The 22,528-nt window shown below is 36.8% G+C and overlaps 4 protein-coding genes across 4 annotated transcripts; 3 read left to right on the forward strand and 1 right to left on the reverse strand.

Annotated features, from left to right (window-relative positions):
* The first annotated feature begins 146 nt into the window (after positions 1–146).
* On the forward strand, positions 147–2,902 carry LOC137708538 (uncharacterized). Its single transcript, XM_068447638.1, has 3 exons — positions 147–1,194; positions 2,295–2,471; positions 2,573–2,902. The coding sequence occupies exons 1-3, from the start codon at positions 286–288 to the stop codon at positions 2,594–2,596; spliced, it is 1,110 nt and encodes a 369-aa protein (XP_068303739.1). The 5' UTR covers positions 147–285; the 3' UTR covers positions 2,597–2,902.
* A 1,316-nt stretch (positions 2,903–4,218) lies between these two features.
* Positions 4,219–4,697, forward strand: LOC137709531 (17.8 kDa class I heat shock protein-like). Its single transcript, XM_068448617.1, has one exon. It carries the CDS (start codon positions 4,247–4,249, stop codon positions 4,670–4,672), a length of 426 nt encoding a protein of 141 aa, XP_068304718.1. The 5' UTR covers positions 4,219–4,246; the 3' UTR covers positions 4,673–4,697.
* A 1,513-nt stretch (positions 4,698–6,210) lies between these two features.
* Positions 6,211–7,393, reverse strand: LOC137749288 (BAG family molecular chaperone regulator 2-like). The gene is made up of 2 exons (XM_068489387.1): positions 7,035–7,393; positions 6,211–6,792 (listed from the first exon to the last, which is right to left on the reverse strand). Exons 1-2 carry the CDS (start codon positions 7,318–7,320, stop codon positions 6,575–6,577), a joined length of 504 nt encoding a protein of 167 aa, XP_068345488.1. The 5' UTR covers positions 7,321–7,393; the 3' UTR covers positions 6,211–6,574.
* A 3,627-nt stretch (positions 7,394–11,020) lies between these two features.
* On the forward strand, positions 11,021–13,620 carry LOC137708577 (protein LOW PHOTOSYNTHETIC EFFICIENCY 1, chloroplastic-like). Its single transcript, XM_068447690.1, has one exon. The coding sequence runs from the start codon at positions 11,282–11,284 to the stop codon at positions 13,451–13,453; it is 2,172 nt and encodes a 723-aa protein (XP_068303791.1). The 5' UTR covers positions 11,021–11,281; the 3' UTR covers positions 13,454–13,620.
* Positions 13,621–22,528: the final 8,908 nt, after the last annotated feature.

Raw genomic sequence — 22,528 nt, forward strand, 5'->3', positions numbered from 1 at the left:
ATAACAAAGCACAATCCACCCCTCCACCCAATCACCACCTCCCACGTGTCATAAAGCAAATGCATCAGCATCATCATCTCTACGGGACTGATGATCAATATTACCTTTTCCCAATGAGTCAAAATCTGAGCTCTTCCTCCGCTTCCTCTGCCTCTCCCCAAAATATACATTCCAATTTCTTTTTCTAACCTTTTCGCGATTAATTTAATCGATTTATCAGTGAACAGAGAAAGCAAGAAAGTTGAGAGAGAGAAAGCAAGAGACTTGAGAGAGAGAGAGAGAGATATGTGCAACAAGAAGAGTCCTTCTGGTCACGAAGATCATGTGCAGAGGAGCTCCATGATTGATGATATGATCAAGAAAGAAGAAGATGATGAAGAAGAAGACGAACTGATTAAACATTTAGCAGCTCGGAAATTCAGAACAAAAACCAGAAAACCCAAGTTTTTAAGTCTCCGATCCCACCTCATCTCCGAAGATAACGGACAAAGTTACAGAGCACCCAACAAAGTTACATCAACGACGGCCAAGACCCACCACCGCCAACGCCGCCAACGCCGCCGCCGCCGCCCCCAGCTCAACCTTTTTCCGCTGCACCCGGAAAATCGGGTCGAGAATGATTTTGAAGATAAAGGGTACATGCAACAGGACGAGAACGTGGCCTTGCTGTTCGAGTCTGACGGCAGCGCCACTCTCAAGGGCCTCCTAACCTCCACCGCCACCACCGCCACCGCCGCCACCGCCACCACGTCGACAATGTCATCCGATCTGGAGGAAGCAGAGTCCTTTTCCTACTACAGGGGACGGGATGAGTATAGAGAAGAAACAGAGCGTGACATTGTACGGACGGCGATGAGGAGCAGAGAGAGGGAGACAAGCGTGGAGAAGTGGGTGTGTTTCTCGGAGTTGGTGGAGGGGCAGAGAGAGGAGGACTGCTTGGCTAGCTCGACGACGAGTACTACTGGTACACGCAGCGGGGAAGATGTTCGGGATGTTGGTCATCGACGGTGGAGCTGCGACGGCAAGGGGTTGTCGTTGGCGTTGAAGCTGGATTATGAGGAGATATTGAATGCTTGGTCCGACAAGGGACCACTGTACATTGATGGAGGAGATTCCCCACAAACTGTACCTGACTCGATGCATCAGCAGGATCATCAGCTTTTTCAGCTCGATCATAACAGCAGTACTCCCGATGTAAGAAATTTTTTGACTTCTTGCCCTTTTTCGTTGATCGGTGCATTCATTTTGTTTAACCTTATGTGTAATTTCACCTTCAAATTAACTTCATTGACTATGTTTGTGAAATATAAATTGTGATTGACTTTAGTTTAATAATGCAAATGTCATAATCCTAACAGTTTATTTTTTTTAATCATCAATTAAAAATTGTATGTGGGAAATCAATATTGTCGGTCTCGGAAAAAGGATCCTCGGATCCCTTTCTTAGGATGCTAAGAATTCAGTGATTTCACCTGTTCATCATATATATCGTGCAGTCAATTTTCATTAGATACTATTTATATTTAATTTTAAATTTTAAATTTTAAAATTATTTCTAACTGCACGATATACGATAAACTGATGAGATTACTGAATTCCTAGAATCCTGCGAGGATCCTTTTTGGTCGGTCTCATCTAGGACTTTATATTTGAATGGTACCATTTGTATTTTGTGTGAAATATCTTCAGATCAAATAATTGGTCTCGTGTATTTGACACTTTTTGCATTTGGATGTTCTTGGTAATGAAACATTCAATCACTTCGGTTAAAAATAAACATTATATTGTCTTGGTAGTGAATTAAATATTTGTTTTGATCAAATTAAAAATTAATTAAAGGCCTAACTGTATTAATAGTTCCCATTGTGGTAGTATAGTTGAAAGATACCCATGAGGTAAAAAACAATTAGGATTTAAATCCCTGTGGTGATATCTGTTAGGATTTTAATCCAAAATTAAAAGTTCTGTTAACTTACTGTTAATTATTAGTAAGTGGAGTAAAACGTAAATCTCGGTTAATTGTTAACATGTGAGACTCACAAATGATACTAACTTTATCTTTTTAGTCATACATGTGAGGCTAATTTACTAATAATTAACAGAAAGTTAACGAAATTTTCAATTTTGGACCCAAAACCTAACATACTTCGCCACAGTGTCCTAATTGTTTTTACCACAAGGACTGCCTTTCGACTACTCTTAACACCACGGGACTGATAATTCAATTAAGCATTAATTAAATATTGAAGTTCCATCTGTTGGGTTGTAACCTGAAATGCATGGGACTTGTTCAGGGGTCAGGTGGGAAGTTATGGAGAGTCCCGGAAGAGGACGGCAGCTTGAAAATGAAGATGGAGCAAAGACTGGCCAGTGTGTTGAGATACAAGGAAAAGAGGCATAACCGGCTCTACTCCAAGCGGATCCGATACCAAGTCCGAAAGCTCAATGCCGAAAAACGACCCCGTATGAAGGTACTCTTAATCTCTCATCACAACCAAGTGTGCTATATATGTTCTGTAATTAATTCAGATGACTAATTTCGTATTAATCGTTCCATATATCTATGTTGCAGGGTCGATTCGTGAAGAGAGATTGAATTAACGCGCGTTTTGAACGTCTGGTTTCGATCTGACCTGCACAACTTACCAAGAGGATGGAGATAGGCATGGTTTTTGGTGTTTTGAGTTAGATATCCAGTGCATGCGGATGTTTTCCTTTCCCTAATTTCTTTCCTGCTTTGCTTGTCACTCACGTTACTGGGAAGAGGGAATGATAAGTAGTATGCTTCTTGCGTAAAAATATATGCACAAATCACATACACAAAAAGATGATATATCTGAGAATCAATCAGACGTTAATTAACGTGTAAATATTGCAGTTTTATGTAGCTATGTTTGTGAGATGGATAATTTCTCAAATATTCCGTGAACCATGACCACGAGCTCCTTCTTAGCAGGAATTTCGTTGCACTGAAGAAACAATGAGATGATATGGCTCCCGCAAGGACCATGTATTTACCGCATAGGACCTTCGTGTTCTGAAGCAAAAAAGGGGCGAAATCGTGAACTTCATAAGATGGGTTCCTTACCTTAATTGGTGTGGATATTTATAAGAATAAGATGACCAATAGTGCTGTAGAATTTTATCAGCTGGAACTGGAAGTGGAAGATCATAAGTTGACAGAAGAAAAGAGAGCACAAAACTGCGCAACACGAGCGTTTTCTTGAGTATGTTCATTTGTACTCTCTATCTTCTGTCAACAACAAGAAGACCATCGATCGTTTAATTTGGAGCTAGCTAGCTCAAATAATTTATACATTCAAGAGGTTGCTGGGCACGTTCCATATACCCTTCCCCCTCCTCTCCTGTTTTTCGGGTTCAATTTGTAACGTTTGATGTAGAGATGAATGGTTTTGATTTAGGATATATATATCTTTGGAGGAAACATGGTGAGGCTGCTATATTGGCACCAGAAAATAGTACTCCTGCAACCCTCTATGTATGCCTCTATGTTTTGAAACATGTTCATCATTCACTCACCTAGCAAAATGCATCTCCAATAGTACAACAATGCCTTTTCCCCACTTCTTTAGATCAATCATGTGCAACTACCAACTACAGCCTTTTAAAGTCGCTCCAAACGTGAATTCCGTCAATTGGCTCATATAGTATGTTCGTTCCTTTCCTTTAAGTTCGAAATCTTCTATGAACTAAAATAAGAATACCGTCTAATAGTCATATAATATTATGATCAGTAATATTCATCTTCACTTGTAAGGAGAAATTTTAAATTCGAATCTCATCAATTATAAATTGAAAACCAATTTATTTCTTAGGTCTTACTGTAATTATATCTTTGTATCAAAGAAAAGAGAAAAACAAAAAATAAAAAAGGATATCGTCTTGTAAAACAAATGTCATCCCCAAAATGTGGGCTTTATCTCTTTTTTCAGCCCAATGATTTCGTTAGAGCCCAACATTTAGAAAGTGACGTTCATGCATGTTCTAGTAGCCGATAGAATGTTCAAGCAATTCACCTACTCATTGATCGAACATCGTAGAACATGTTATCTTTAATAAAAATCCGAAGATAACTATATACTAGTAATTAGAAAGTTCAAGACGCATCCATCCAACTCCATAACTCCATATATATATAAATCTCTCCTGCAACCAAATTAATCAGCAACACCAGCAAACTAATCTCTTCCTAATCATCGATCTTAGCCTTTGCTAATCATACAAAATGTCACTCATTTCCCAAGTGTTTGGCGATGAAATATTCGACCCATTTCTCTCCATGGTCAACAAGTGTCCTGTCCTCAACACCCCAACTGACTGGAAGGAAACCCTAGACGCCCATGTGTTTGTTTTCGACCTTCCGGGGCTGAAGAAGGAGGAGGTCAAGGTGGAGGTTACTGATGGAAGAGTGCTCCAGATAAGTGGCGAGAGGAATGAAGAAGAAAAAGATGAGAAGAGTAAGGATCGTAAAGATAGGTTTCACCGTGTCGAACGTTTCCGGGGCAAGTTCCTAAGGAGGTTCCGGCTGCCGGAAAATGCCAAGACAGATGAAGTTAAGGCATCTATGGAGAATGGGGTTCTAAAGGTCACTATTCCCAAGCATGAAGTTCAAAAACCTCCAAAGAAGGTTATTCAGATTGAAGGAAATTAACTAAACGATAGTTTCACAAATAATCATGTGACAAAGTGTGATAATAAAATGTTTCGTGTGTGGTAAGCAAGCGTGATTTTCTTGTTTTCGGTTGAACTTTAATTTAGAGAGAGAAGTTTTACTGTTTTAATGAACTTAGCTACGTCTAAGTCTGCATATCATATGTGGTTTTTAATAAAATGTGATAGTTTGTGCATGTTTAATTGCCGTGTTTATATCGAATATAAATCAAACCGTGGAATCAATTATTTAGGGTCTATGTTTCTGGTTGAATTAAAGCGTTGGGACATGGATGGAGCAAACCGTAGGGATTTGTCTAAACAATAATCCCGTCTAAAAGAAAGTAAACAAAAGGTTTAAAATTCAAATACAACATTTGAACAAGTTTGGTTTGGAAAATCATTGTGCTTTTGCTGCCGGCCACTTGCCAAAAGCCAAAAGCTTATGAAGTTGTTTCCCTATTCAGTTGTGGCACAAACAGAATGTCTTCCTAGAATTCGGCCTAACGACTGTCACAGTGGCATGGGACCAGTTAGTTGCCCTGCATTTTGTTAATTGAACTTTGAGCGTACGTTGTACTCGTGCACTCACTTATTTGATCTGTAATTAAACCCCACTTAAGTAATTAAGCATCTGCATGCGCCGTAATATTTTAATGAATAAAGTGTTAAATTTTATCCGAGTTCAAAATTCTTTTATTCTTGAGTAATGGTAGACAGATTAAGTTTGCAGATTAAATTGGCAAATTAAATTATGTATTTCCAATAAAAAATCAGCATGCTAATAAACACTTAAATAATAATTCAATCGTCAACTTTCATATCATTTAGTTTTCAAAATTTAATCTTTCTAGCATTACCCTTCACTTTTTAGTTGTTACAATTAAATATCTCAATTTGTGGGGGGAGACTTGTGATAAAAAAACGATACCGACACTTTGGCATTCCAAACTCATATGGGTTTTAATTTTATTGCATAGCAACACATGATTGGCTTGAAACAATATAAGGATATTCTAGTTTTATGCAAATCCTTTCTTAATTGCTTTACAATTATTAAGTTTAACAAATGATCCACGTCATCCATCCACCTACTCACAAAGCATAACTCTTCCAATATTGAGGTCATACAGGTAACATGATCAATTTATTGGACTCAAGAATTTCTCTACTTTTAGAAAGATGTTGATGAGGCTTTTAAAAGTGGAATTCTCTGCATCTCGTTTTTTTGGCACGGTGTTTTATAATCATGACATGAGAATTAACTTTAAATTGTAAGATGACAGAGAATTCATACATAGTCATATTTTAGAGGATCTCCTTAGCATACTTTTAAAAGCACATTTTAGCTTAGCTTTAGCTTTTGTGCCGGCGTGCACGCGCGGGTGAATATACAATGCAATTGAAAGTTGAAACATAGAAAGCATCACAATTTTGAAACCTTTGATCGTCCTTTGGCAAAACCAAATGGACCAATATCCTACATTTTTACAATGAGGAAAAGAAAGAAAGTGGAATCAACATATCATTTTTTTATAAACATTAGCAGAGTTTATGCCTTCAGTCATTACAAAGCTTTCAAGGACATGCATCAGCATTCAGCAACTTACAATTTTTAGTTGCAGAAAGCTCCAACCCACACAAAATGGTACATGAAATTAAAGTCCCTAGATAATCTAGCTAGCCAAGTCATGAGAGGGAGAAAAACTTCAGAAGGATCATCGATCACATCAATCATAAGACATGTTACAAAAACATGAGACATCTTTACATTTTGGTTCTATTAATTAAGTGTGCAGCTGCCCTCTTTGTCATTTTTCTCCATGAGAGGAAGGCATATTAAACTTTCTCGGTTAGTAATGAACAGAGATTAATTAAAGATAATCTCATGATTTTCAATTTCTCAAACACGAATTGAACGACAAGTCGTAGAAGTTCCAGTTCCATGAAGAAGCTTCAATTCCTTGATAGCTGGATCTTGGAGCAGAAGCACTTTCTCCTTGTCTCTAACTCCAACCATGTGTAAATATTCCCCATCCTCTCTTTGTTTTCCTTTGTAAAGAAGTCTTTGCTCTCTTGCCTCCATACCGGTCACCAGTGACAATATCATCTTTAATTCGCCTGCAGGGAACAAATGAATCAAAGCCAATAAGGACTTGATTATTTGCATTTATGGCTCATATATAGAGAAAAGAACAGTCCTAGCGATGTCATTGTAACAGTATCTAAAGTTAATCACGCACTGCTATATGAGAATTTAAAACATATGATAGTGCGTGATTCATTATAACTACCACTACAGACAACAGTGATACCCCGTTTAGGTAAGTTTCGCTAAATAATGTGAAAGAAGGCTTAATTACCAAATGTGGAAGTGGCTTCAATGGAGATATCATGGAAATGAGACACAGATGACACTCGAACCGTGATCATGCCTTCTCCGGCATGGCTTTCAGCCGCCGTCTCCCTGGTCTGAACAAGCATGCCTCCCGGTCGACGCTCCCATTTGATTTCACCATTGCTAATAATATTGCCTCCTCCAAGCTCCTTTTGATCAGCAGCTTTACTCTTGCTTTTACTATTGCTGCTGCTGATGAGCTTGCAACTGCTAAAGCTTCTGCAAAACCTGTTTGACCTCAGCTTAATCATTTTTCAAATTTTCTCTGCTTTTTTTACAAGCACTTCTGTTGTGCTTTTTCTCTCAACTACTCAAACTGCTCAGGAGAAATGAAAGGAAATGGGTAGTTGAGAGTGTTGGAGTTGGCAACTTAATATATACAAGTAATAATTAGGCAAATGTGCATTATATTAACCAGGGCAAAATATAATAACGACATCAATAAAATACAAGCCGCCCGGAGTGTTGCAAAAAGTAAGACTGGTCGGCCAATGAGAGGATGCCACAAGGGGGACAATATGACTCTATGAGCATGGCTTCTCTTTGCTTATTTTATGGAAGGCCAAGTGCACATGGGGGTGGGTGCTTAGGAACACGGTTGCTTAATTGGCGGGCCAAATACAAAATCAATTGCTCAATTAATTTGTCTTTCAAGAAATGTATATGATCCTTTGATAGTTTAGAAATAATTTTGTGGTATTTTTCGAGAATTTGGACGGTGTGAGGGAGATTTTATGAAAAAATGATTGATCAAAAAATATTGGAGTTATAGACATCTGATCATGATTTATTAAAGTGTCACGAATTGTGGTATGAGTATGTGAGACCTCATTTCTATAAATAATGGCTTGTTTAACCTTGTTCTTAGAAGAGTTCTACATATTCAACTTTTGTACAAAAGCGCTTAAAAACAGAAAAGTTTCTTGCGTAAACACTTTCAGACAGGTCCTGACTAATTAAGTTCATGATTTATTCAGAGCTATATATGATCTAAATTAAAAATCAGCATCCAATATACGTTTTAGCATGTCAAAATCCAATTAATAGATCTCTTAAATCCAATTTAGATCAGTTAGGTTAGGTTGGTGCTTAAGCTTTCTTTTGGGTTTACATTTTTCTTATGGGTGGTTGGCTATCTCTCTAGGGCATCAAACCACATGGGAGAGAGCTTAAACAATACGTATATTCTCTCCCTTCCCTTTCTTTCCACCATGTTTAGATGTGTTGAACTTAGAATTCTTCATCGTCAAATTCAGAATGTATTGCTCACAAGTGACAGATTCAAGATTCGAACTAAACTATGTTCCACACATGTCAACAAATATCGACTTATGCGGAAGCAATTGATGAGTGATATCGAGATAATTTTTCGACGCAACTAATCAAGATATGACTAGCATATATTACATGAAACACTTGGTAGACACAAAAAGAACCTACCAAACATTCAAGGTGTCCTCGAAAGAACTTCATATGTATATTTTTCAAACTCCGGGTGGTCCTAATGTACATCCATCCCTGCTGCTAAACCTAAATTTTTTTTAATCTTCCTAAACTCATGGATAAGTAGCCCTAACAAAACGAAGATTTGCTAATTAATCATCGATAACCTACTTCGTTACCGTGCGAGCCAACTGTCAGCTGCAGTGGTTATGGAGTTGCTAATTAAGCTTATTGTTTTTGTAATTTTCTAATCAACTTTGATAATCATTATTAAGTTTTGTGAACATTCACGAAAGTGACAAACTGGTGTCCATACTAGCACATGGTGGAAGTCGGATAAGAGAAACAAATTTGCATGCATAAGGTTTGACACCCCACATGTTGATCGTGGAAGAAGAAATATATTACATGGAACGCATAGGTTTTGGACTTTAGATAACCATCAAATCATGCAAATATATACCATGAATTTGTAGCATCCTCGTATGGGCTAAAAGGCACCGTTTCAAGTGACCATTTGGTCATGACTTGTATCTTTGCTTTTTCAAATTTCTTAATTATCAGAAATCGAACCTCACGTAGTGTTACGGTAAACAATTCACTCTCTCGTATCACAGCACAAGTTATATTTAAACATGTGAATTAGTATTTAGTAATGTCATGCGATAATCATCGCTCATTAAATTTTCACATAGTACAATCTGATGTATTCTTCTTTTTGGTATATTATTTGTTCACTAATCACAATGATATTTTCTTTTAATTGAGTGAATTTTTAATCTAATATATATATATAACGAAAACGGAGATTAAAACTTACGTGAAAAAGAAGAGAACACTGTTTCAGCTAACTTTGTTGCACTCAGATGTGCAATTTACAATAATATTAAGTTAATTGATACTGTTATATGATTGATTTAACAAAAAATCATATATTCCTTAAAAGTACACATTGAAATGATAAAGATTTTGAGAGATTATATACACATATACATCTCTCAAAATCTTTATCATTTCAATGTGTACTTTTAAGGAATATATGATTGTTTGTTAAATCGATCATATAATAGTATCAGAGCTGTGAAATCGAGCAAGCTATATATGCTCATGCAAAAATACAAAAAGTGATGTGTAGCACAAGATTGATTCTTTCACGCACCCCATCAGATTTTCTTCTTGTTTGGCATGCCGATGGGAAGATTAGATATAGCTAAGAGATTTTATGCGCATCCATCAAGGTGATTTAATTCCAATTATCATATATTATTGCTAGTTCATTGTGATATTAAGTCCAACTCTTCTTTTAATTTAGATAATATTGTTTCTTAGAATAAAAAATAAAAAAAAATCCAATTACCACACAATTATAGATCAGTTTCTTCCCTGCTTCCATGCATGGCAATTGGCATGGGTTGCTTGCTATTTAATACTATTTATTTTTCCAAACATTATCATACAATCACTGACACCACCCCTTCTTGTTTTTGCATTATTAACATATTTTAACAGGAAAAAAAGAAAGGTGTCCTTGTTTTGTTAGGACCATATGCACATTATTAATCCATATTTTATTTTGCTTCCCATGAATAATAACCTCAACTAGTTTTATTTTTTTAATCATTACCGGATGGCCCAGCAGTTAGGATGGATTATAGACCCATATTTCACACAGCTAATCCCATATTTAATTTTTGAATATGATATATCGCACGATGGTGACCAAAAGGAAATTGAAATGCTTTTTCTTTTCTGGTTCTGAAAAAATAAACTACCGCAAAGAAAATCACCAACAGATATTTTTTAAAGCGAAAAAAATATAGTTTTTATTTTTCTTGGTGATCTAGAACCTCATAGAAACCGGACGAGGTGGTCCCTTTTCTATCAGATCAAAAGTATTAAAAGAAAACTTTGGGAAGAATATAATTGAAAAGTATATAAAAGAATAGAAGAGAAAAGAAACCATAAGAAAATTGGCATATGGGTTGGTCTCAAGTTCATATATATAGTTTATGAAATGATCAATGCACCAACATTTTTGCAGATATTCAACTCTATCTTTGGATAGTTCCTCCTCAAAATGCAATGTGGTTGATTTATGGAACTTCGCTTATTATTGAGTCATTCATATTATAAATCACTTTGTAAATACCATTTTCATAAAAAATTAATTAAAAATAAGGTCACTTAGTTAATTAATTATAGTAAATAAATTGGTGGTTTATAATTCTTTTACCGAATCCATTTATCTGTTTTATATAGTTTGATATGACTAAACAAACTAATAGTTTATTAATTTTTGCAAAGATGATATTTACTAAGTGTTTTATAATAGGTTCAATGTCATAGAAAGATTAGGCCCAAGTTCAAATATAACAATATTGGGCCACTTTCTGAAAAACATTGGGCCCAATAAATAATATTCCCCAACCTTTTCCTGTTGTTTTTTTTTTTACCAATTTTTATAGCTCACACTGATTGCATTTCAATTGAATGGCTGTGAGAGAACCACGGCACCACTGACCACTGACCACTGCGAAATGAAATCAAACCCACTTCAGAAATTCACTGGCTTTTAATAAGCACTTCCACTAAAAGCTTCAAAAACATACAAATTTATCTGGCTCTACTTTTCAATCTGGAGTTCAGGTATGTCCCCATCTCTTGCAGTAGCTGGGAATTCTGTAAAAATGCAAAATTTGCTGGAAATTATATAATTTCAGAGGAATTTCTATCCTGGGTTGTTATAATTTCTTGTAAATATCTGGAAAAATGCAAGCTTTAATCACTTGGGAAGTACCCCAGGTGGGATTTGAATTTGGTCCTTCTTGTAAATTTAGAACTAGGAGTAGGAGAAAAAATAATGGAGTTGTTTGTCTTCCTGTTTGTAATGGAGGAAATGCTGATGTTTTACTTGGAAGTGAGGGTTTCAATGGAAGCCGAAAGTTTGGTTTCGGATGTGGTTGCTTCTCTGGGCACTCTAGACTTAAACTTGCTCGATTTTGTGAGCCGAACAAGGGTTCATTTGGCTGTTCTTTTGTGGTAGCATGGGCATTGGAGGAGCAAGCAATTGGGAATGAGGTTGTTGTGCGGGAATCGACCTCGGAACATAGGTTGTCAGGTGAATGCGAGAGTGAGGGTGGTGTTGATCATCGAAATGTGGACGGAAGGAAGGGCGGTGATGGTAATGATGGTGATGAAGTAGGGGTAGGCGGTCAAGGAGGTGATTGGGAACAGAGAAATGAAAAGATTGACGTGCGTGCACTGGCGCTGAGCTTACAGTTTGCGAAAACAGCTGATGATGTTGAAGAGGTTCTTAAGGACAAGGGTGATTTGCCCCTTCAAGTATTCTCATCGATCATTAGGGGTTTCGGAAGAGACAGACTGATGGATTCTGCTTTCGCTACTGTCGAATGGCTTAAGAGGAAGAAGGAAGAAACTAATGGTTTTATTGCTCCAAACTTATTCATATATAACAGTCTTTTGGGTGCAGTGAAGCAATCTGGACAATTCGGAGAAATGGACAGAGTCTTGAATGATATGACTAGGGAAGGGGTGGCACCGAATGTTGTAACTTACAACACTAAAATGGCGATTTACATTGAACGAGGACTAAGTACGGAGGCCCTTCATGTTATTGAGGAGATTCAAGAAAAAGGCATGACTCCATCTCCCGTATCGTATTCCACAGCATTGTTGGCTTATCAAAGAATGCAAGATGGGAATGGAGCTTTAAAGTTCTTTGTTGATTTTAGAGAAAAGTATCGTAAAGGTCATATAGGTAAATATGCTGATGTAGACTGGGAACAAGAGTTTGTGAAGCTTGAGAACTTTACAAAACGCGTTTGCTACCAAGTGATACGGCGGTGGCTTGTGAGGGATGATAACTTAACAATCAATGTGCTAAAACTGCTAACAGAGATGGATATTGCTGAGGTTCCACTTGGAAGGGCGGAGCACGAGCGCCTTTTGTGGGCTTGTACCCGTGAAGAACATTATATTGTAGCTAAAGATTTGTATAGTAGGATAAGAGAAAAGCATTCTGACATAAGTTTAGCCGTGTGTAACCATACAATTTGGTTGATGGGGAAGGCAAAGAAATGGTGGGCAGCTTTGGAGATTTATGAGGATATGTTGGACAAGGGGCCGCAGCCAAATAACATGTCTTATGAATTGATAGTATCTCACTTTAATGTTCTTCTAAGTGCAGCTCGAAAAAGAGCAATTTGGAAATGGGGTGTCAGGTTGCTCAACAAGATGGAAGAGAAAGGACTTAAACCGAGAAGTAAGGAATGGAATGCAGTTCTTATTGCCTGTTCCAAGGCGGCTGAAACTTCTGCTGATGTCAAAATTTTCAAGAGAATGGTGGAGCAAGGTCAGAAACCCACAATCCTTTCTTACGGGGCATTGCTTAGTGCCCTTGAGAAGGGAAAGCGATATGATGAGGCCCGTCAGGTGTGGGAACATATGCTTAAGGTTGGTCTGAAACCAAACCTGTACGCCTACACAACTATGGCTTCGATTTTCAGTGGCCATGGAAAACCTAACATGGTAGAAACCATCATCAATGACATGGTTTCAGCAGGCATTGAGCCAACTGTTGTCACATACAATGCCATTATCAGTGGGTTTGCAAGAAACGGTTTTAGCAGTGCTGCATACGAATGGTTTGAGCGCATGAAAGCTCAGAATATCCCTCCAAACCATGTCACATACGAAATGATGATTGAGGCTCTCGCAAACGAAGGGAAGCCGAGACTTGCATATGAGCTATATTTGAGAGCTCGAACTCAACGCCTTGCCCTCTCTTCAAAAGCTTATGACACAGTGGTTCAGTCCTCACTGGAATCCGGAGCTAACATTGATGTAAGACTCTTAGGCGAACGGCCACCAGAGAGAAAGGGGAATGTGCAAGGCAGAAACACTTCCAGCCAAGTTTCTTAAAGGTTCAGAAATTTCGCACTCGATGCAAAAACATTTGTAGCGAGGAAATATACGCTGTAAAGACACAAAACAACAAGGTATTTGTTACACAAAACAACAAGTATGTAGTTTCTGTTGCTTTTTGTTCATTCGTCTCTGTATACTTCCCATGATTGCATTGCAACAAATACACCCAACTCGTAAAAAATTCAGTTCGTTTCCTACTTACAACGCGGATAAACTTCTTCCTTGTGTCGAAAACTGTAATGCTAGATCTTCTCAAAAAAAAACTGTAATGCTAGAGAGATGACATCGGTAAACATGGTCTTGCTAGCATTTTGCGTGCAGCAAATTAGTGATTTGAATATAGTAATATAGATTAGATGCTAATTAATCATCATCTTGAAGTGCCAGAAGGATTATTGGTGGAAACCTTTACAACCTTTCCAGGAATATGTGGTGGAAGTTAATTAGAAGATTAATATCTGGATTCCATTGTATTTAAAGTAAAAAGAATATAAAAAAGATAATTTTTTGTATATAATGCTGGATCATCTGAACCAGAGTTGAGATCGTCTCACGACTTCACCAGTCTAAGGATCAGCAAATCTGGATTGTTCAAGAGAAAGAAATTTAGATCCTTGGTTTGTGGGTGGGGGCCGTCAAAATAAGTTAATGGGGCCATCGAATTCAATTTGAGTGGTCCAATTTGCTGATTTATAGACTTTGAACAATGAAATCTGAAGAGGATCTCAACTCATCTAAACCATATCTTTTAGGAAACTTTAACGAAAAACTCCCAGTATTGGTAACTAAGGTATAAGGTAGGAATCATGTTTGTCCACTAATTTGGTGTATCCCACTTCACTACTATGCTGCCTCCTTCCCTTTGGCTTCCTTAAAGCAGGGTCTGACGTTTCTTTTTGGTAAAATGACATCTTGCATTTATATATGCGATGAATTATTTTATTTTATTTTTCTCGTTGGCAAATTGCTTTAAATTACTGTCTTTTAACGGACTTTATCCTTATTCTTTATAAGAAATAAGAATTAATCTAACTTGGCAATCAAAACAATGTTCAGTCGTGGATCCAGAATTTGAATTTTAGAGATCTCAGTGTTAAATACAAATTTTTTTTAGATAGGAGCAGAGTGCGAACTGTGCAAAAAATAAAAATTAGTTTATCCACTTTGGCGGGCTGCTTGTGCAAATGTCAACAGACACAGACATATGCCGAAACAATATGATGAGTGATACAGAAAGAATTTGTCGAGTGTTGTCGGCATAACATATTGAGATATGCCTAGCATGCATTACATCAAACGTTTAGTAGGCACAAAGGACCTGTACCAATCATTCAACGAGTCCTGAAAAGACCTTGACAAATATATTTTCTAGACTCGAGTGATCCTAAGACCACATTGATCCTTATTTCCATCTGTTCCTGACAACATTCTCTCTCTTTTTTTTTTTTAATTTTTTTTTAACTCAAGTTCGAGTCTAATTTCATCTAGTTTGGATAAATTGTTGTAAATTATCATTCATATTAAAGTTAGTTATAAACTTCTTTCTTTTTATTGTATCGTTAACAAATGCTATCTGTGGATACAAATTTCTTCTTTCTTGATCTTGGACAAAATTGCACCTACAAAACAAATAACATATTTGGTCAAGGCCAAAGGCCTCACGTGCCCACGATGAATGGGGATGGGGCTTTAGCTGAGGAACCTCCAATGCCAAAGTTAGAATTTTGAGAGAAAAGTGTTTTGGGAAATTTTGAGCGTTTAGCAAGAGTCAAGACCTAGGTTTTTAGAGGAAATGAGGTTGAATATATAGTGCATAGCCGGCCCCCTTTGGGAGAGAAGGTGACTGGCCTATTGGGAGTTTTTTGGGTGTAATTGGTAGTTTAATTGACAATTAATAGATTAATTAGGTAATAAATCTACTAATTGACCAATTAACATAATTTTAAATGGAATGTTTTGGGGGTTACCTTGTGGAGAATATATGATGAGGATGGATGAAATAGGATTGAAAATAAATTCCTATTTGGAGATTTTTGACTTGATTGAAGAATGATTGTCCATTGCTTGTGTGTAGGAATTCCGGTGTACCTTGAGGCTAATTTTGTCATTTTTACTCAAAAATCCACGTGTCGCCTCTTGATTATTTTTGGCTCCACACTATCAAGTGAAGAAATTCTTTGATTCGGCCAGTGGATCATGTCATAACGTCATAGTGATATGTAGGTTTTCAATACGAATTTACGAAACCCGCATCTTTGTACGTGTGATTAGATGCATAACATAATCTACCCGGTGGACCAAAGAATTTCTTCATTAATCAAGTTGTTTTTCCCGGAATCAAGATGTTTGCACCGTTATAGGAAGTAGTAAGAATTGGACACTTGAGAATTAAGCAATCTGCAGATAAGTCCATATTATCTAAACTCCTACGTTGCCAAAGACCAACGACCTAGATCCTATGTTGGAACTCAGAAGCAACTCAAATATTAACAGACGCGTATTGTCATCATGTCTTAATCGTTGTAGTCGTTATTTAATTGGGCCATGGATGCTCTTTGGATTCATGCATCCTAATTATAGGGAATTAAGGGGGCGTTTGTTTGCCCTCACTAAGTTGGACTGGATTGGACTGGACTAGCTATTAGTCCAATACTGTGTTTGTTCCATGCTGGGACTAACATTAATGAGACTAAATGGGACTAGCATGGACAAAACCCTTCACTAAGAGGTCTTAGCGAGACCCCCCAATAACCATGGGACTAGCTAAGACTATCCTCTCTTTCTCGTCCTCGTCATGCTCAACGACCACTCCCGACAGACTCCTCATCATCTCCGGTCACCTAGAGCAATCATTAACTTTCTGACTCTCTTTCAGATCCATTTCACAACCAACTTTCATATAAAATATACCAAATTGAAGCTGGGAGTGACAAGATTACGATTTTACCTGAATTGAGGCCAAAATGTGGTCGAATGTGGCCGGAAAATGGCCTGGAAGTCTCGGCCTGTTTGGGCTTCTTCAAATCCATGACAGATTCGAGCATTCAAAGCTAAGATCTCGATCTAAGGATGGTGATGAATTTTTTGGCGGTGCTAACTTCATCCAATTTAACGAGGGTTGGCCGGAAAACACATCGGGAAACCTGCAACTCGTCGGGAAAATTGGAGCCGTGAGGTTCCATTCGAACAACGCATTGCTAGAGAGGGAGGGAGGACAGAGAAATAGAGATTGGAATCAATAAGGAGTTTGACCAGGAATGAGAAAGAGACATGAATTGAGAGGTCTAAGAGGAAAAAAAGAGGGAGAGGGTGGGACGATGAGAGAAGAGGAAAAGAGTGGGACGGAAATGGTAGGAAAAGATGAAGAAAAAGATAAGATCATAATAAAATATTAATAATTTATATATATTAAATAATATAATATTAGAATTTGTTATTATCCAGCTTCTTAGTCCAATACTGCACCAAACGCTTCACTAAGTTAGTCCAATTTAGTCTAGTCTAAGCCAGTCCAGCTTAGTCCTTGAAGTTAATCCAGTCCGAGATAGTCCGGCGCAACAAACGCCCCCTAAGGGATCTATAAATCCAGATTATTAAAATTTGATTCAATGGTTACAAACAGAAGTTCACTTTAAAAGTTATAATAACTTTAGCTATTAGATCAAATTTCATTGATCCGAATTGATGAATCCCTGGAATTAAAATGCATAGATCCCGAAATGATCCATGTCCATTTTATTGGATGTCGCAACTGGTCCCCAATTGAAGGGGTCCCCAGTTGGAGTGTCGACAAGAGACACTTGGTTATGAGAGAGCTCTAATAGGCGCTTATCCGTTTTAAAAGAGAGTACTGAATTGCACAGGAAAATTGTTTTAGTGGACACATCTGACCACATGCTTTTGAGTGTGTGGAGCATGGTAGATTAGAGGCTGTCTAAAAAAATTGATCAAATTTGTAGAAGTATTGTTTTGATTTTGATTATTTCAAAATTATTTAAGTCGGAAAATGTTCTTGAATATATTATGGGGCGAACTTGTGAAACCAATTTTTTTATATAACTTTTTACGCACGTTTTTTTTATAGAGTTTAGTTCGTAATGTATTTTAACTATTCAAACTGTTTATATTTTAGCATGATATATTTATGCTAGGAATATAACTCAACAATATGAGCAACTTATCAAGATGATATTGATGTAATGGTGGCATGATACTTGTAGCTCCGTTAAAAACTTTCATTTTACACAGTTTTGAATTCGATTTTCTACGTTTCTAGTATCGTTCCACTTGTATTAAATAAGGAAAGAGATTTTTTTTTTTTTGATAAAATAGTGCTAATTTGTCAATTACTTAAGGTGATATCCAACTGAGTTGTCCGAGTTAGTGTGTTGTGTTCATTTTTTTTTTTTTTTTTTTGGAAACTTGTGTTCATTTTTCTTAGGTGTAATGAGTTATGTTTGTCCCAAATATCCAATACTATACGAAGGGAACTGGTTTTAAGTGAACAAAAATCTCGAAACCAAACTTGTACGCCGACACAACTATGGCTTCAATTTTCAGTGGCCATGGAAAACCTAACATGGTAGAAATAGGGATAGGCAACGGTTATAGCGGCCAGGTAACCGCGGTTATTTACCCATAACCGTTTATATTCATACTCGCATAACCATAACCGTTTATAAACGATTATCCATACCCATAACTGTGTACCCATTTAACCATAACCATTTACCCATTTACCTATAACCATAACCATTTACTCGTTTTTGAACATGTTTATCATATTTTTACTCATTTAGCCATTTTTCACTTGTCTACATGTTTTTTTTTTTTAACAACTTGAAAATTACGAAAGAAAAATTTGTCATAACTTTCGTTTTCTAACAATTAAACATCGTTATAAGTACATGCATGCATTTCCCTATTTTAATCATTTAAGTCTTCATATAATTCCAATATTTGAAATAATAATTTACGAACGATATTTTTTTGTTACACTCAAGCAAGTCTTTAATTATTAATACATATGATTACGAAGTAAAGGTTTCAAAAATAAAAAGTAATCATTATCTTGAATACAAGATGATTCAAAACTTCAAAAAAAAAAAAATAAATAAAGATTAGTTTTTACCACATTCAAGGAGAGTAAACAGCCGCATCAAACCAAATCTTTTTGGTAATATGAGCAAAGAATCTTGCATTGTAGAAAGCAAGCGGGAAAACAAAGGTGTCCACTGTCTATATAAACTAGCTAAGAAGAAAACCAACAGCACAACCATCTTGCATTTATTTCCTCTTCATATATATTTTCCTACGCTTGCAAATCGTTGACGGCGAGATGTGAGACGGGTCGCTGGGAAGGAAGACGAAGCGGAAGAGCGGCGGAGCGGGGAAGGAGAGGGTCCGGACTAGAGGAAGGGGAGAGAGAGAGCCTGCTTCTAAAACCCTCAAAATCCTGCAATAATTTTTTTTTAAATTTTAACATATATTAAATTAAATGGGTAAATATATACCCGTATAATCGCGGGTAATACCTATAACCATCCATTTAAATTTTACGAATAAACGGTTATACCATAACCGTAATCTTGAATTTTAAATGAGTGGGTAACCGTGGTTACCCAAATCCATGGATATTTTGCCCATCCCTAGGTAGAAGCCATCATCAATGACATGGTTTCAGCAGGCATCGAGCCAACTGTTGTCACATACAATGCCATTATCAGTGGGTTTGCAAGAAACGGTTTTAGGAGTGCTGCATACGAATGGCTTGACCGCTGAAAGCTCAGAACATCCCTCCAAACCATGTCACATACGAAATGATGATTGAGGCTCTCGCAAACGAAGGGAAGCCGAGACTTGCATATGAGCTATATTTGAGAGCTCGAACTCAGCGCCTTGCCCTCTCTTCAAAAGCTTATGACACAGTGGTTCAGTCCTCACTGGAATCCGGAGCTAACATTGATGTAATACTCTTAGGCGAACGGCCACCAGAGAGAAAGGGGAATGTGCAAGGCAGAAACACTTCCAGCCATGTTTCTTAAAGGTTCAGAAGTTTCACTCTCCCAAGAGATGCAAAAACATTTGTAGCGAGGAAATATACGCTGTACAGACACCAAACAACGAGATATTCGTTACCACGAAGTATGAAGTTTCTGTTGCTTTTTGTTCATTCGTCTCTGTATACTTCCTATGATTGCATTGCAACAAATACACTCAACTCGTAAAAAATTCAGTTCGTTTTCTACTTACAATGCGGATAAACTTCTCCTTGTGTCGGAAACTGTAACGCTAGAGAGATGACATTGGTAAACATGGTCTTGCTAGCATTTTGCGTGCAGCAAATTAGAGAATTGAATACAGTAATTTAGATTAGATGCTAATTAATCATCATCTTGAAGTGCCAGAAGGATTATATGGTGGAAACCTTTACAACCTTTCCAGGAATATGTGGTGGAAGTTAATTAGAAGATTAATATCTGGATTCCATTGTATTTAAAGTACAAAGAATATAAAAAAGATAATATTTTGTATACAATGCTGGATCATCTGAACCAGAGTTGAGATCCTCTCACGACTTCACCGTGCAAAGTTTAACGATGAGCAATCTGGATCGTTCAAGAGAAATAAATTCGGATCCTTGGTTTGTGGGAGGGGGCCATCAAAATGAGTTAATGGGGCCGTCGAATTCAATTTGAGTGGTTCGGTTTGTTGATTTATAAACTTTGAACAATGAAATCTGAAAAGGATCTCAACTCGTCTAACCATATCTTTTAGAAAACTTTAACGAAAAGCTCCAGGTACTGGTAATTAAAGTATAAGGTAGGAATCATGTTTGTCCACTAATTTGGTGTATCCCACTTCACTATTATGCTGCTTCCTTTCCTTCGGCTTCCTTAAAGCAGGGCCTGACGTTTCTTTTTGGTAAAATGACATCTTGCATTTGAGTATATATGTGATGAATTATTTTATTTTATTTTTCTCGGTGGCAAATTGCTTTATAAGAAATAAGAATTAATCTAACTTGGCAATCAGAATAATGTTCAGTCGCGGATCCAGAATTTGAATTTTAGAGATCTCAGTGTTAAATACAAGTCTTTTTTAGATAGGAACAGAGTGCGAACTGCGCAAAAAATAAAAATCAGTTTATCCACTTGGCGGGTTTGTTGTGCAGATGTCAACAGACACAGACATATGCCGAAACAATCTAATGAGTAATATAGAAAGAAGTTGTCGAGTGTTGTCGATGCAACATGTCGAGATATGCCTAGCATGCATTACATCAAACATTTAGTAGGCACGAAGGACCCGTACCAATCATTCAACGGGTCCTGAAAAGACCTTGACAAATATATTTTCTAGACTCGAGTGGTCCTAAGACCACCTTGGTCCTTATTTCCATCTGCTCCTGACAATATTCTCTCTTTGTTTTTTTTTTTTTTTTTTTTTTTTTTAACTCAAGTTCGAGTCTAATTCCATCTAGTTTGGATAAATTGTTATAAATTATCGTTCATATTAAAGTTAGTTATAAATTTCTTTCTTTTTATTGCATCGTTAACAAATGCTATCAAGTGAAGAAATTTTTTGATTCGACTAATGGATCACGTCATAACGTCATAGTGATATGTAGGCTTTCAATACGAATTTACAAAACCCGCATCTTTGTACATGTGATTAGATGCGTAACATAATCTACCTGGTGGGCCAAACAATTTCTTCATTAATCAAGTTGTTTTTCCCGGAATCAAGATGTTTGCACCGTTATAGGAAGTAGTAGGAATTGGACACTTGAGAATTAAGCAATTTGCAGATAAGTCCATATCATCTAAAACTCCTACGTTGGCAACGACCAACGACCAACCACCTAGATCCTATGTTGGAACGCAAAAGCAACTGAAATATTGACAGACGCGTATTGTCATGTCTTAGCCGCTGTACTCGTTATTTTATTGGGCCATGGATCCTCTCCGGATCCATGCATCCTAAGATCTACAAATCCAGACCATTAAAATTTGAGCCAATAATTACAAATAGAGATCCACTTTAAAAGTTATAATAACTTTAGCTGTTGAATCAAATTTCAATGATCTGGATTGATAAATCCCTAAAATTAGGATGTATAGATCCTAAAAAGATCTATGTCCATTTTATTTGATGTCGCAACTGGGTCCCCAATTGAAGGGGTCCCCAGTTGGAGTGTCGACAAGAGACACTTGGTTATGAGAGAGCTCTAATAGGCGCTTATCCGTTTTAAAAGAGAGTACTGAATTGCAAAGGAAAATTCTTTTAGTGGACACATCTGATCACATGCTTTTGAGTGTGCGGAGCATGGTAGATTAGAGGCTGTCTAAAAAAATTGATCAAATCTGTAAAAGTATTGTTTTGATTTTGATTATTTCAAAATTATTTAAATCGGAAAATGTTCTCAAATATATTATGTGGCGAACTTGTGAAACCAATTTTGTTATGTAACTTTTTAAGCACGTTTTATAGAGTTTAATTCGTAATGTATTTTAACTATTCAAATAGTTTATATTTTAGTGTGATATATTTGTGCTAAGAATATAACTCAACAATATGAGCAACTTATCAAGATGATATTGATGTAATGGTGGCACGATACTTGTAGCTCCATTAAAAATTTTCATTTTACAGAGTTTTGAATTCGATTCTCTACTTTTCTAGTATCGCTCCACTTGTATTAAATAAGGAAAGAGAATTTTTTTTTTTTGATAAAATAGTGCTAATTTGTCAATTACTTAATGTAATATCCAACTGAGTTGTCCGAGTTAGTGTGTTGTGTTCATTTTTCTTTTTTTTTGGGAAACTTGTGTTCATTTTTCTTTGGTGTAATGAGTTATGTTTGTCCCAAATATCCAATACGATACGAAGGGAACCTCAACTTGCTTTGGTTTCAAGTGAACAAAAATCTCGAAACCAAACTTGTACGCCGACATAACTATGGCTTCAATTTTCAGTGGCCACGGAAAACGTAACATGGTAGAAATAGGGATGGACAACGGTTATGGCGAGCTGGTAACTGTGTTTATTTACCCATGATCGTTTATA

This window comes from Pyrus communis, chromosome 11 (genome assembly GCF_963583255.1).
Source record: "Pyrus communis chromosome 11, drPyrComm1.1, whole genome shotgun sequence".
In the NCBI taxonomy this organism is placed as follows: domain Eukaryota; kingdom Viridiplantae; phylum Streptophyta; class Magnoliopsida; order Rosales; family Rosaceae; genus Pyrus; species Pyrus communis.